Source organism: Prosopis cineraria, unplaced genomic scaffold, assembly GCF_029017545.1.
Source record: "Prosopis cineraria cultivar Desert tree isolate PC_DT_omini unplaced genomic scaffold, ASM2901754v1 PC3, whole genome shotgun sequence".
NCBI lineage: Eukaryota > Viridiplantae > Streptophyta > Magnoliopsida > Fabales > Fabaceae > Prosopis > Prosopis cineraria.
The window spans coordinates 46,442,307-46,453,838 of record NW_026555334.1 but is presented as its reverse complement, the minus strand read 5'-3'; the positions used below and the strand labels follow the sequence as shown (position 1 = coordinate 46,453,838).

The 11,532-nt window shown below is 35.9% G+C and overlaps 1 protein-coding gene across 1 annotated transcript; it reads left to right on the top strand.

Moving 5' to 3' along the window:
• Positions 1-1,621: 1,621 nt before the first annotated feature.
• LOC129305795 (E3 ubiquitin-protein ligase RFI2) lies at positions 1,622-9,101 on the top strand. Its single transcript, XM_054945892.1, is given in 7 exon segments — positions 1,622-2,085; positions 4,474-4,643; positions 6,767-6,825; positions 7,432-7,457; positions 7,557-7,941; positions 8,090-8,481; positions 8,484-9,101. Coding segments are annotated over 7 exon segments (1,278 nt in total). The 5' UTR covers positions 1,622-1,916; the 3' UTR covers positions 8,561-9,101.
• Positions 9,102-11,532: the final 2,431 nt, after the last annotated feature.

Below are 11,532 nucleotides of genomic sequence, written 5' to 3'. Positions count from 1 at the left end.
ATTGAAAGGTTCTAGATTAGGCTTGTGCTAGTTGCCAAAATTAAGAATACAATGAAGGAATTCTTGGACACAAGGTTGACCAACTTTTTTGGGGGGAGTAACTTATAAGTTTTTTTTTTTTTATCAAAAACAATTCTATTTGAAGCACTATGAAACTTTGAATGTGAGCATCTCTTCTACAGGAGTCAAACTTTTGTTTATCGTGTTATAAAATATTAGTTTTTTTTACTGGATCCAACTTTTATTGCTATAGGATTGACCAACAGTTTGTAATTTGTTATCACATTTTATTTATCGAGAACAATAAATTATTAAAAGTATCAGAGATATTGAGTCTCAATTGATAATAAAGGATTCTCAGGCTCCTTTATCAAAATTTTATTTGAATGTAAAAGATACATAATAATTGAAATAACAAGTGTTTGATTAATACTAAAGGATTACAAAATACTAAAGATTACAAGACTAAAAATGAAAGTGAAGTTACATGTAAAAGCTATATAATGAATTTAAGAACTACAATTGTAAAAATGTCAGTATTTAAATAAGCGTTGTTGTTCCTTGTCTTGTGATGTAATCTTCCTTTTATAATGACTATGCTGTGGTGGTTGCTCTCATGAAATTTGGAACATACTTGTGAAATATCAAGGATTTGCTATGCACATTCTGTGAAATTCATCGCACGGTCTATTAGGAATGCGTTCTGTTATTTAATAGCCAGCCTATGTCTCTAACATACTCATGAATAATGGTCATATCTTTGTGAGATTCGAGGCCCGTTGAGGTTATGATTTTATATACCAACAGTCTAAACAGTGGCTCCGAGACTTAGGGGATGTAAGAACCCATGTTTATCTGACTAAGTTATTCTCTTGAGATTTGGACTGGCCCTTTTGTTTAGCTTACTTATTGTGCTTGACTCTTCAATTACTTAGCCTACTTTAAATTCTAGCCTTCTATAAGTGACGTTTTAATTTTAGCCCAAACACATTTTAACTATTTCTCAATAAAACTAATATTTTTTAAAAAGAAAGTATTAATTAATTTTTAGTTGTTGGATAGCTTTTTTTTTTTTTTTGCAATGAGCAGCCTGCAATTTGTGTTTTGTTCTAATCATTTTTCATAAAAACAAGTCATTTCTAAAAAAAAAATGATAACTAATTTTAGTTGTCGAACTTCATATATAAATTTTATAACATGGACAAATATGTTACTTCACATAAAAATATCTGACCTGTCAGAAACTAAAAAATAATCATTACATCTTAAAATATCTAATTATTTTTTGTATATTTCAAGATATTTTTTGTTGTAAACATAAATTATTTTATTGAAGTTAATTTTACTTGAAACATAATAAAAACTAAATAAAATTACTTTTATTAATAAAATTTAAATTTAAATTTATTATATTATGAAAGGCTAACTCTTTTTGTTAGATTTAACTTTCATTTCGTAGTATTTTTCGGTCATTTTCCTTCAAATGATCCAGGTAAAAAATGCTATTAAATTAAAATATTATTATTTATAAATATAAAAGAAAAATAACAATAACTGACAAAAAGCCGACCAGATCATTGCCAGCCGTAGATGAGTTCAGGTTCGACAGCGTTTACTATCTTCTTACCTAGATGATCCAACGGTAACAAATGAAGACGCCGAGATAACGCGATCAATTGAGGAAGACGGAGCAGATTTTTCCTGTTTCCAATCAGATTGCATTTCCTCACCAAAGCGATCTTCATCCTCCTCCTCGGCTGGAACAATTTAGATCTCAGCTTCAGCTGTCGACTTTCTCGTTTTCCTGGCATATTGCGTGTTTTCGGTCTACATCCCTACCGAGACGGAGGGAAGGCAAATATTAAACCGTGTTATTTCCGTTTGCAAAATTAGGGTTTTGAAGCTTCCGTTTTGTGATGGGTCTTGGAATCGATGATGATGCGGTGGTTGATGACGGCGACGGGGATGCTGGCGCTGGAGGCAAGTCCTTTGGTTCAGTGTCTTGTTCAATATGCCTCGAGGCTGTTGCCGATAATGGAGATAGATCGTGGGCCAAGCTTCAATGCGGGCACCAATTTCATCTGGGTAAGTAAATTTTTGGCGGAGCTGGGAATTATTTTATTTCACTCTCCGGATTCATGGAATTTGAGCTTGCAATACGTATGCAATGGGCTTACAATTTGTCTTTTTTTTTTTTTTTTGGTTGTTCAACAAGAATGGCATCATAGTAAAATTAAGGAACTATCACTGTGCCAATCGGAATTATTTGGACTGGAGTTGTTGAAATCTAATTTGAGTTTTTATCATGGATGGAGAGATCAGAAACAAAAATGTCAGCTAAGCATGGCAGTTGTTCGCTGTTCTGCTCAATGGCTCTCTTCCTTGTTGGATTTAGGACGCCTACATAACATTGGGCTATTGTATTTTTTTTTGGTATCTCAGGCAAGCATGACATTTGTACGACATTGTCATTCTGTTTGTTGTACATGTCATTTGATGTCATGATGGATTGTCTCTTCGTGTTAAAGCTAACTTCAGAATAGATTATAAACATCCATGTTGGGTTTCAAGGTTTGAACTTCAATCCTGGCAGCATATCATCTATGGGCATGTTAGCTGGAAATAATCTGGGTCTTGTTAGTTGTTAGACTTAGTTGCTTAGATTTTGAAATTTGAATGTTGTAATAAGTTGCTAAATTCATTTATTTTCTTCACCAACATATGCAATTGACTTCTGTTTAGATTTTAGAAGTATATACAGACTTGTGCTTATCGAACTTGACAAGATTGGGGAACATGTGTTCATGAGTAAACAGTGTGTAGGTAACCTAAGAAGAGAATTTCTGGGATAAAAAAGATTAGAAATGATATCCCATTATTGACATGAGATGTAGTCTATAACAGAGCAGCAGAAACCAAGGTACAAGATAATCTCAATCAAATACTGTAAACTATAAGGTATGACAAATGAGAAATTCCAGGGCTATTTCTAGAGCTGTAGATGGAAATAATAAAATAATGATAATTCAAACTAATTTAAAATCAAAGGAGACGATATAAAGCCTAATTCAAAATAAACTTTAGAAAACCCAACAATAAAATTAATGAATGGAATGAATTCAAGAAAACCTAGCAATAATGGTGCTGCTTGTTGATGGACTAGAGTCGGAAAAGTGCAAGAAAAGTCTAAATAAATGAAAGCCTTGGGGTTGGAGCATGTAGGCACATGTGGCTTGTGAAAGCCACCTATAGGGAGCTCTTTTGGCGTGTGTTGTGTGCAGGTGGTGCCAATAACAGAACTTTTGGGTCTGGCCATTCTTGTTGGTGTTGTCTGTTGGTTGATTTGATGGCTGGAACCTGGAACTATGGGATATGGTATGACAGACTTGAATTCTAAGTTTCCAGTGAGGTTTTTTGGTGAATTTCCAGGGATGGAAACGTGCAAGTAGCATGAGGGACTAAGCTCTAATGCCAAATTAATGTAAGCCAAATGGGGAGAACAGGGGGAGCGAGAAAGAGAGAGAATAAGGGTCTGTTTGCTATGCTGGAATGTTTTTTGATGGAATGGCAACAGAAAAGGTAATGGGAAAGAGAACAGACTAGAGAATGGAACGAGATTTTAAAAGTATGTTTGCTATGGCAGAAAAAATCAATGGAATGCTGAGATGGTTTTTGTTTGGTTTGCAAAAAAATGGTTTTTATTTGAATAATGGAATGGAAGTTTTAAAATGCAATAAGACATTACTACTTTAATCTTTCTCTCTTCCCCATTCTTCTTCCTGATGATGCTCTGCAACTTTATCATTAATCATCTATATCCCCGTTCTGCTTCTGCTTACTCATTCTTCTTTCTCACTATTTTTTCTCCATTTCACAATTTAAAAAAAATTAAAAGAAAAAAAGATCTGGTTATTGTTGCCAGGGACGCCATTGCTACCCTCTTTGCGACAAAATGAACCAATTGGGCATGGACCAATGATTCCTAATTTCCTTTTTATTAGAGAACACATGGTTTATCAAATATATTCACATAGAGAAGCTTCTTAACCAAAGTACAATCCAAAAAAAAAAAAAATGCAACCTTCCTCTTTACACCAAGATCTGACCTATGAACAATACCTTCATAACCAAAATTGAATCATTAGTGATGCATTGACTGCTCATGCTGATCTTTGCAACATTCCTGCTTGCACTATCGCTAACATTTGGTGTTCAACCAGCATCAGCCAACCAACCTCCAATAGTTCACAAATCTGATGGGTTTTGAACCTGCAATCCTTCATCGAAGCACTGCAATATAAAAGGAATCATTTCTTAGAATTAAAGAAGTGCAATATAACTGTTAGAATTTGGAAAGCATCAAAGCACTGTTATATTACAAGATCACGTGTAATTTCTTAGAATTGAATTTCTGACGTGATAATACCTGCATCATATTCTTCTGCTAATGATGATATGCTTTGAACCTTTCAGATTGCATTGGTTCAGCGTTCAATATTAAAGGGGCAATGCAATGTCCGAACTGTCGGAAGATTGAGAAAGGCCAGTGGCTTTATGCTAATGGCTCTAGGTCATATCCAGAATTAAGCATGGATGATTGGGCACATGATGAGGACCTTTATGATCTTAGCTACTCCGAAATGGTAGTGGTCTCTATCTTCTTCATCATTGGTTCTTAATAGTGTTATTGGTGCTCTTATTTTCCTGTGTTGTATTTTATTGCTTGCAAAGAAACTTCACATTATTTTTTCTTCAAGTTCCATTTCTTGGTTAATCATGCTAGTGGCATGTGTTTTCTATGTGTTGTTATGAAAATAGCATTACATATACGAATTTATTTTTCTTTTTGTGTTCTTCGTTTTGTATATTGTATTTTTTTCCCTCGATATGCCTACTCTTCCAGAAGTTGATGAAAACACTGCCTTCCTAATTGGTAGCAATGTGTCTCTCTTTAACAACTTATGTTTGTTTTGTTCTTTCTCATCTGTGTCTATAAACGCATCTCTGTTTGTCTTATAACGACCTCACCATTTTTTTTGCTATTGAAACTGAAAAAACTAATAAAAGAGACTCTCAAATGACTAAATATAAATACTGGCATGTGCCCTAGCAATGCTAATGATTGTTCATGTAATTTGAAATGGAGTACATAGAAATATTTTCTATGTAACAACAACAACAACAACAAGCCTTTATCTCACTAGGTGGGGTTGGCTACATGGATTGCAAAACGTCATTGTGCTCTATCATTTATCAAGCTTTTAGGAATATTATTAATTAAGAGATTGCGTTCAACAACTTCCAAGGGTATTCTCTTAGGCCTTCTTCTACCTCTCTTAATCGGACTCAAAGTTATATGTTCCACTCTTCTCACTGGTGCCTCCTTTGGTCTTCTTTGTACATGCCTAAACCATCTCAACCGATTTTCTACCATTTTTTCCTTAATAAGTGCCACCCTCACTTTTTCGCATACGTGCTCATTTCGAATTTTATCTTTACGTGTATGTCCGCACATCCATCGTAACATTCTCATATCTGCTACTCCAACTTTATGCTCTTGTTGTCCCGTTAGAGCCCAGCATTCACTACTATATAACATTGCCGGTCTGATAGCAGTGTGATAAAACTTTCCTTTAAGTTTATTAGGCACCTTACGGTCGTAAATAACTCCTTTAGCTTTTCTCCAATTAAACCACCCAGCTTGAATTCTATGTGAAATATCTCCACTGATTTCGCCATCATTTTGAATAATGGCTCCCAAATATCTAAACTTTTCCACTTGAGGTATAATTTGATCTCCCAATTTCACTTCCAAATTATTGTCGAATAGTCCTTTACCAAATTTACAATATAAATATTCCGTTTTACTTCTACGCAGACAAAAACCTTTCGACTCTAATGTCATCCTCCATAACTCAAGTTTGCAATTAACCTCTTCTCTTGTCTCTGCTATAAGAACTATATCATCCGCGAAGAGTATACATTTCGAAATTTTCCCTTGAACATGTTCTTTCAAAACATTTAAGATCAAGTTGAACAAATAAGGACTCAGAGATGATCCTTGATGTAGTCCAATCTTTATAGAAAAATCCTTTGTTTGACCACTAGGCGTTCTTATACTAGTTTTTACCCCCTCATACATATCTTGTATGGCTTTAATATAAGCAATCCGTACTCCCTTTTTTTCCAACGCTTTCCAAAGCACTTCTCTTGGTATATGGTCATAAGTTTTTTTCAAATCAATAAAAACCATGTATAGATCTTTATCTTTACAACGATACTTTTCCATTAATCCCCTTAGTAGATAAATCGCTTCTGTAGTTGATCTACCTTGTATAAAACCAAACTGATTCTCAGAAATATTTTCTATGTAAGACGTAAGGTAAAATAGCTCCATCTAGGAACTTCTAATTGAAATAAGAATACACTAGGTTGCACAAAGAGATTGTTTCACTTCAATTCAAAGTGCAGAAAAGGTTTTATAAGATTCAAATCAGGATTCACTTCTAGATCAGATTACATCTTGACTGCCCCTAATTTGCAAACTGATTTGAAGTTCTTTCAAAAATTGTGTTTTCGTAAAGAAAACGACAGAACGTACATATGTTCTTTTGGCACTGTCAAAAAGTTACATCATGTTTCTTTTCCTTTTCCTTTTTTGTTTAAAACATGAGTACATGATTGTCGAAATGATAGGGTTTACTTGTATGTGTGTGGAATATCTTCTACTTATCATTTTGACTTCTATTGTTTTTTTTTTGGGCAGTCTTTTGGAGTTCATTGGTGTCCGTTTGGTAGCTTGGCCCGACTTCCTCCATCTTTTGAGTAGCCTAATATCATGCCATAATATGATCGTAAACAAATATCTATTAAGTTTGTAGACTAAGATCTGTGTTTGAGATTTATTTATTTATTTATTTTTTTTTTGGGTAGTTGCCAGGGCTGCCTTTTTCTTTAGTATGATTTTGAATCGTGATTTTGAAGCCAGTAGCATTGATAGAAATAGAAAAGGCGTTTCCTTAGAAGCTACATAAAGTATTGCTGTCTTGAGATTTTAATGGAGAAAAAAGTTTAACTTAAACTCTCTTCCTTTCAAAGACCCCTAAATTACACGGCTCATTGATATGGAAGAATCAGTTCTGGTTATATTTGGCAGTGTTTTATAGTAGTTTTGCAATTATTAGATTTAGATATACATTCTATGATGATGTATGAAAAATAAGATGACCTTTTGCATTGTCCAGTTGTTTTTTCTATCTGTGTTTATTGCTTTCAATTTACAGATACTCTACGTTGCCTGCCTTCGAAAGAAAAAAAAAAAAAAAAGCCCCGGGGGGGGGGGGGAATTTAAAATACAGAACTAGAATCCATGTTTCTAGGGGATTATTAGCTACTTGTCAAGTCTCTTTAATATTGTGCTCCTTTTTCCAGGGAAGGGGAATTTTCATCATCTGCATGTAAGATCCTTTTTCCTCTGTATCGGCATCTCCTTTTAGTTGTAGTTGAAGCTTGCATTTGACTGAATATGCTATCTTGACTGGAATGGTGGGATGCAGATCATGATATAGTGGGACAACATGCCATATTCGCCGAACATACAGCATCTGCTAGTCATCCCTGTCCATATATTGCGTACATTGGACCAATACATCCGTCTTCGTCCAACTCTGCAGGAACGGTTTCAGATGCTTCTTCTAGCTTTACCAACCCCTGGAATGGCCCATCTTTGCCCAATGACATGCCAGCTTCCTACACTTTTCCTGCTGTGGATCTCCATTATCACAGTTGGGAACACCATTCATCGCCTTTCTCTACAGCCAGCAGTGGTCCGGGTACTGCTGATCAGCCATCCATATCACCTGCCAGTCAAAGGCCAGCCAGGGGTGGTTTGGATACTCCAAGATCAGGATCTTTTATGCATCCTTTTCTTGTTGGGCACAGGTACCTCATTCGTGATTAGAAATAAAAGATATGCTCAAATGTGACTTGATATGCTCATGTTCAGTTTTGTAGCCTCTCGTAAGTAATTGGTACACGCACAAAACAAATTCTGGGCCCATAGACATCTGATGCGTGTAAATTTCTGCAGTTCTGCTGCTAGAGCTGGGAGCTCAGCTGCTGCTTCGTCAATGATCCCCCCTTATCCAGGAAGCAATGCTCGGGCACGTGACAGGGTCCAGGCTCTTCAGGCGTACTATCAACAGCACCAACCTGGTAATTCAGTCATGCGGACGCCTATTGCCTCGGGAACCCGACGATCTAGCAGTCATAGAGGATCAGCACAGCTAGGACCGGTGGCCTCATCACCAGACCAAGGAGGCGGCTTCTTTCTCGTTCCCCCAGGTTCAACAGGACGCAGTTTTCAAGAAGAAAACCATCTACCAAGTCGCTTCCGTGCATGGGAAAGAGATCCCTTGACTTCCTTGTCGTCAAACCATGTTGATAGAGAGTCCGGTTGGGCAGCGTACCACAGCCTCATGGCGGGTCAGACCCAAGTGTGAGATCATTAGGATTTCGATTAAGACACGGGTCAGAGCGAATGCCTTCGCAAAATCGGTGACATGCGTATTTCCCTGCGAAGAAAACTTCCACTACGAGGGAATATCAAAATTTTATGTATGCTTGAGAAATGTTTAAGTAATGCTTTGGCCTTCAGGTCTGTCATGTCATGGCAGACTACAAACTCCGGGTGGCCCTGGAATTCACCTGGCTGACAGGTGGCAGTGTGATTGAGGGACATTATCTTGCTCTAGTTTCGTCTCCTCCAGGGGCATAAAATAAGATGATGTCTTGTTGGAGAAATCAGGCGTTGGGACGGCACGTTACGTCAAGTGGACGAGGCAGCTGTCGCTGGTAATGACTGACGTTCGTGCTAATGCTCTTTGTATTGAGAATTCAAATACTGGATCTTTGCATATCGTGGTGAGGGTGATTGTTGGCAGTTGTGCAAGAGCTGGCCCAGTGCATGGAAATTGCACGAGAGCTTGATTTCGCTTGCATGATGATGTTCGAATTCTAAGCTTGGTTAAGAGAATTTAATCCTCGGATATTTTGGTGTGACGTACAGTCCATGACAAATAAGACTTACCGTGATTATCATACCTGGGAATCTTATTATAATGATTATTCAATTAAAATGGGTAAGTAACAGTTATAACGGAGGAGAGCTCGAGTGTGATTAGAATCTTTAGGAAAATGCTCCTTTGCTGAAGCTGCACTTAAGTCTCTACTTTCTCTTTGGTCCCGCATCTTCTATCAATGCCTTAAAATTTAATTCCGGACTTCATTTTGACAACCTTTTATTTCTTAAAAAAAAAAATACAAACTTTCTTGTGGTGATGATTTTATTTTTTATATAATAGTAGAAAAAATATCTAAATAATTTGTCTTGGCATTATAACTTAATTTTTTTCTTATGAATTTTATTGTAATATTAAATCATAAAAAGCATTCGTTTTGACATTATACTTTATTCAGATGTGTTGTTTAATGATAATTCATAATCTTAAAAAAATGAATTTTATTGCCATATTTCATCGTCAGTGGAACAATAATAAAAATAAATTCAGACGCGTGCCTTTATTGTAATATTTAATCATAAAAAGCATTCATTTGATATTATTGAAAATTTAGTGATAAAGAATCAAATTATACCAAAATACTTTTCATTGTCTCAGGAGACGGTGGCATAATATGACAATTGCACAAGAAACAAACCACGTTCTTAAATTTTTTTCGGAACAAGATATTTTCATGCCATAAATAAAGGAATGACATGTTGAGTTATTTTTGTCGGTGAAATATAAACAGTTATTTTTTCATGGGTGATATTTAGATTTGAGGATAATATATTCAAATATTCTTTTATATGGAATGCAATGTTTTTTTTTTTTAATACAAGGCCACGGGAAACTCGTGCCGGAGAAGAGTACAAATTAAATTCCAAGTGGGATCTGCATCCCAGCAGCAGATGATTAAAAATGATGAGGTCTAAATTATCTTGAGAGGTTTGGTGAGTAAGAAAGTTGACGTAACTATTCACTTTCCTAAACGTGTGGTTGAAAGTAATGATTCAATCTCTCATGACAAATTCTTTGATTTTATTGATAGTTTTAGAGAGAGGATGATTGTCAGAAAGATTATGCTAAATGAGTGAAAGGGCTTTCATAGAGTCAAAATATATGTTGATATTAGAAACCTACATATTCCAACAAAGCTGAAGTCCTTCAAGGATGGCTAAAAGTTCAACTGTGGTGGTGGAGTGATAGCTAAGGTATTCAGAGAAATCCTTGATCTAGTTACCTTTGTCATCACGCATGATTCTGTCATAGGATGCAGCTCCATTGGAACTGATAGCTCCATCAACATTAAGGCGAATCCAACCTGGATCAGGAGGTCTCCAACGTGCTTTAAATCTTTTTCCATCACGGTTAAAAATGTTAAATTTTGATTGAAGTCTCATGTCATTAACAACTTGCTGGGTACTAGAGAAGATAATATCAATGTCCTAAATAGTATCCTTAGAAAAAATCTTTTTTCAGCGTGTCTTCCAGATAGCTTCTGTTAAGGGATCCTTCTTGTAATTAGGTTTCCCACCTTGACTTTCACATTCCAAGACATCCAGTCCTCTACAGAAAGGGAGAAGAAGGTATTAAGTTTTGAAAGTTTCACAAGTTTAATCCAAATATTGTGAGCTTCAATGCAATCTCTCAAAATGTGAATAAAAGAGTTTGGAGAGTTACAACCAAAGGTGTAGATGCGTTGAGAATGGGCATTCCATTCGATATAATTGGAGTTGAATAGGATTCTATCCCAAGTAGCTTTCTGTAGGAAGTACTTAATTTTTTTCATTAGTAGGCCACTTCTAAATCTTAGACCAAATGTTGTCATTAGTTTAATCCTTTTGAGAGACCATGGCTTTGTAAGCAGATTTGATAGAGAAATTTTCATCTGAAAAAGGTCTCCAAACAAGTACATCACCACCACCACTAGGATTAGGTGGTTAAACCAGCGCAATTTGTCTTATCACCTCAGGATAGAGATGACAATTTAGAAGGTTAAAATTCCATCCTCCTGTGGGGTTGTGAAGATCATAAACTCTTTCATGGAGTGCTTAGCACTAGGAAAAGCATACTTAACAAGAGGTTTTGAAAGAGGGGACCACTTACTGTATCAAAATGAAATTTGGTCACCCTTACCAACTTTCCAACCAACGTGCACCATGAATTGATCCCAAACTTTACATATGCTATTCCAAGTGAATGAGGAGAAGCTAGGTTTATACACCATAAGAGTAGTGGCATTAAGACATTTATATTTGTCACGGAGGATCCTGACCCAAAGGTGATTAGGTTGAGTGATGAGACCCCAGTAAAGTTTTATGATAAAAGCAATATTTTGAAATTTAAGCTTTTTGATGCCAAGACTCTCATTAGATATCTTTAGGGTAACACAATTCCAAGAAAGAGGATGGGTTTTTTGTGTCCGTCATAAGAGTCCCAAAGAAAATTTCTAGAGTTTCTCTCAAGTTCA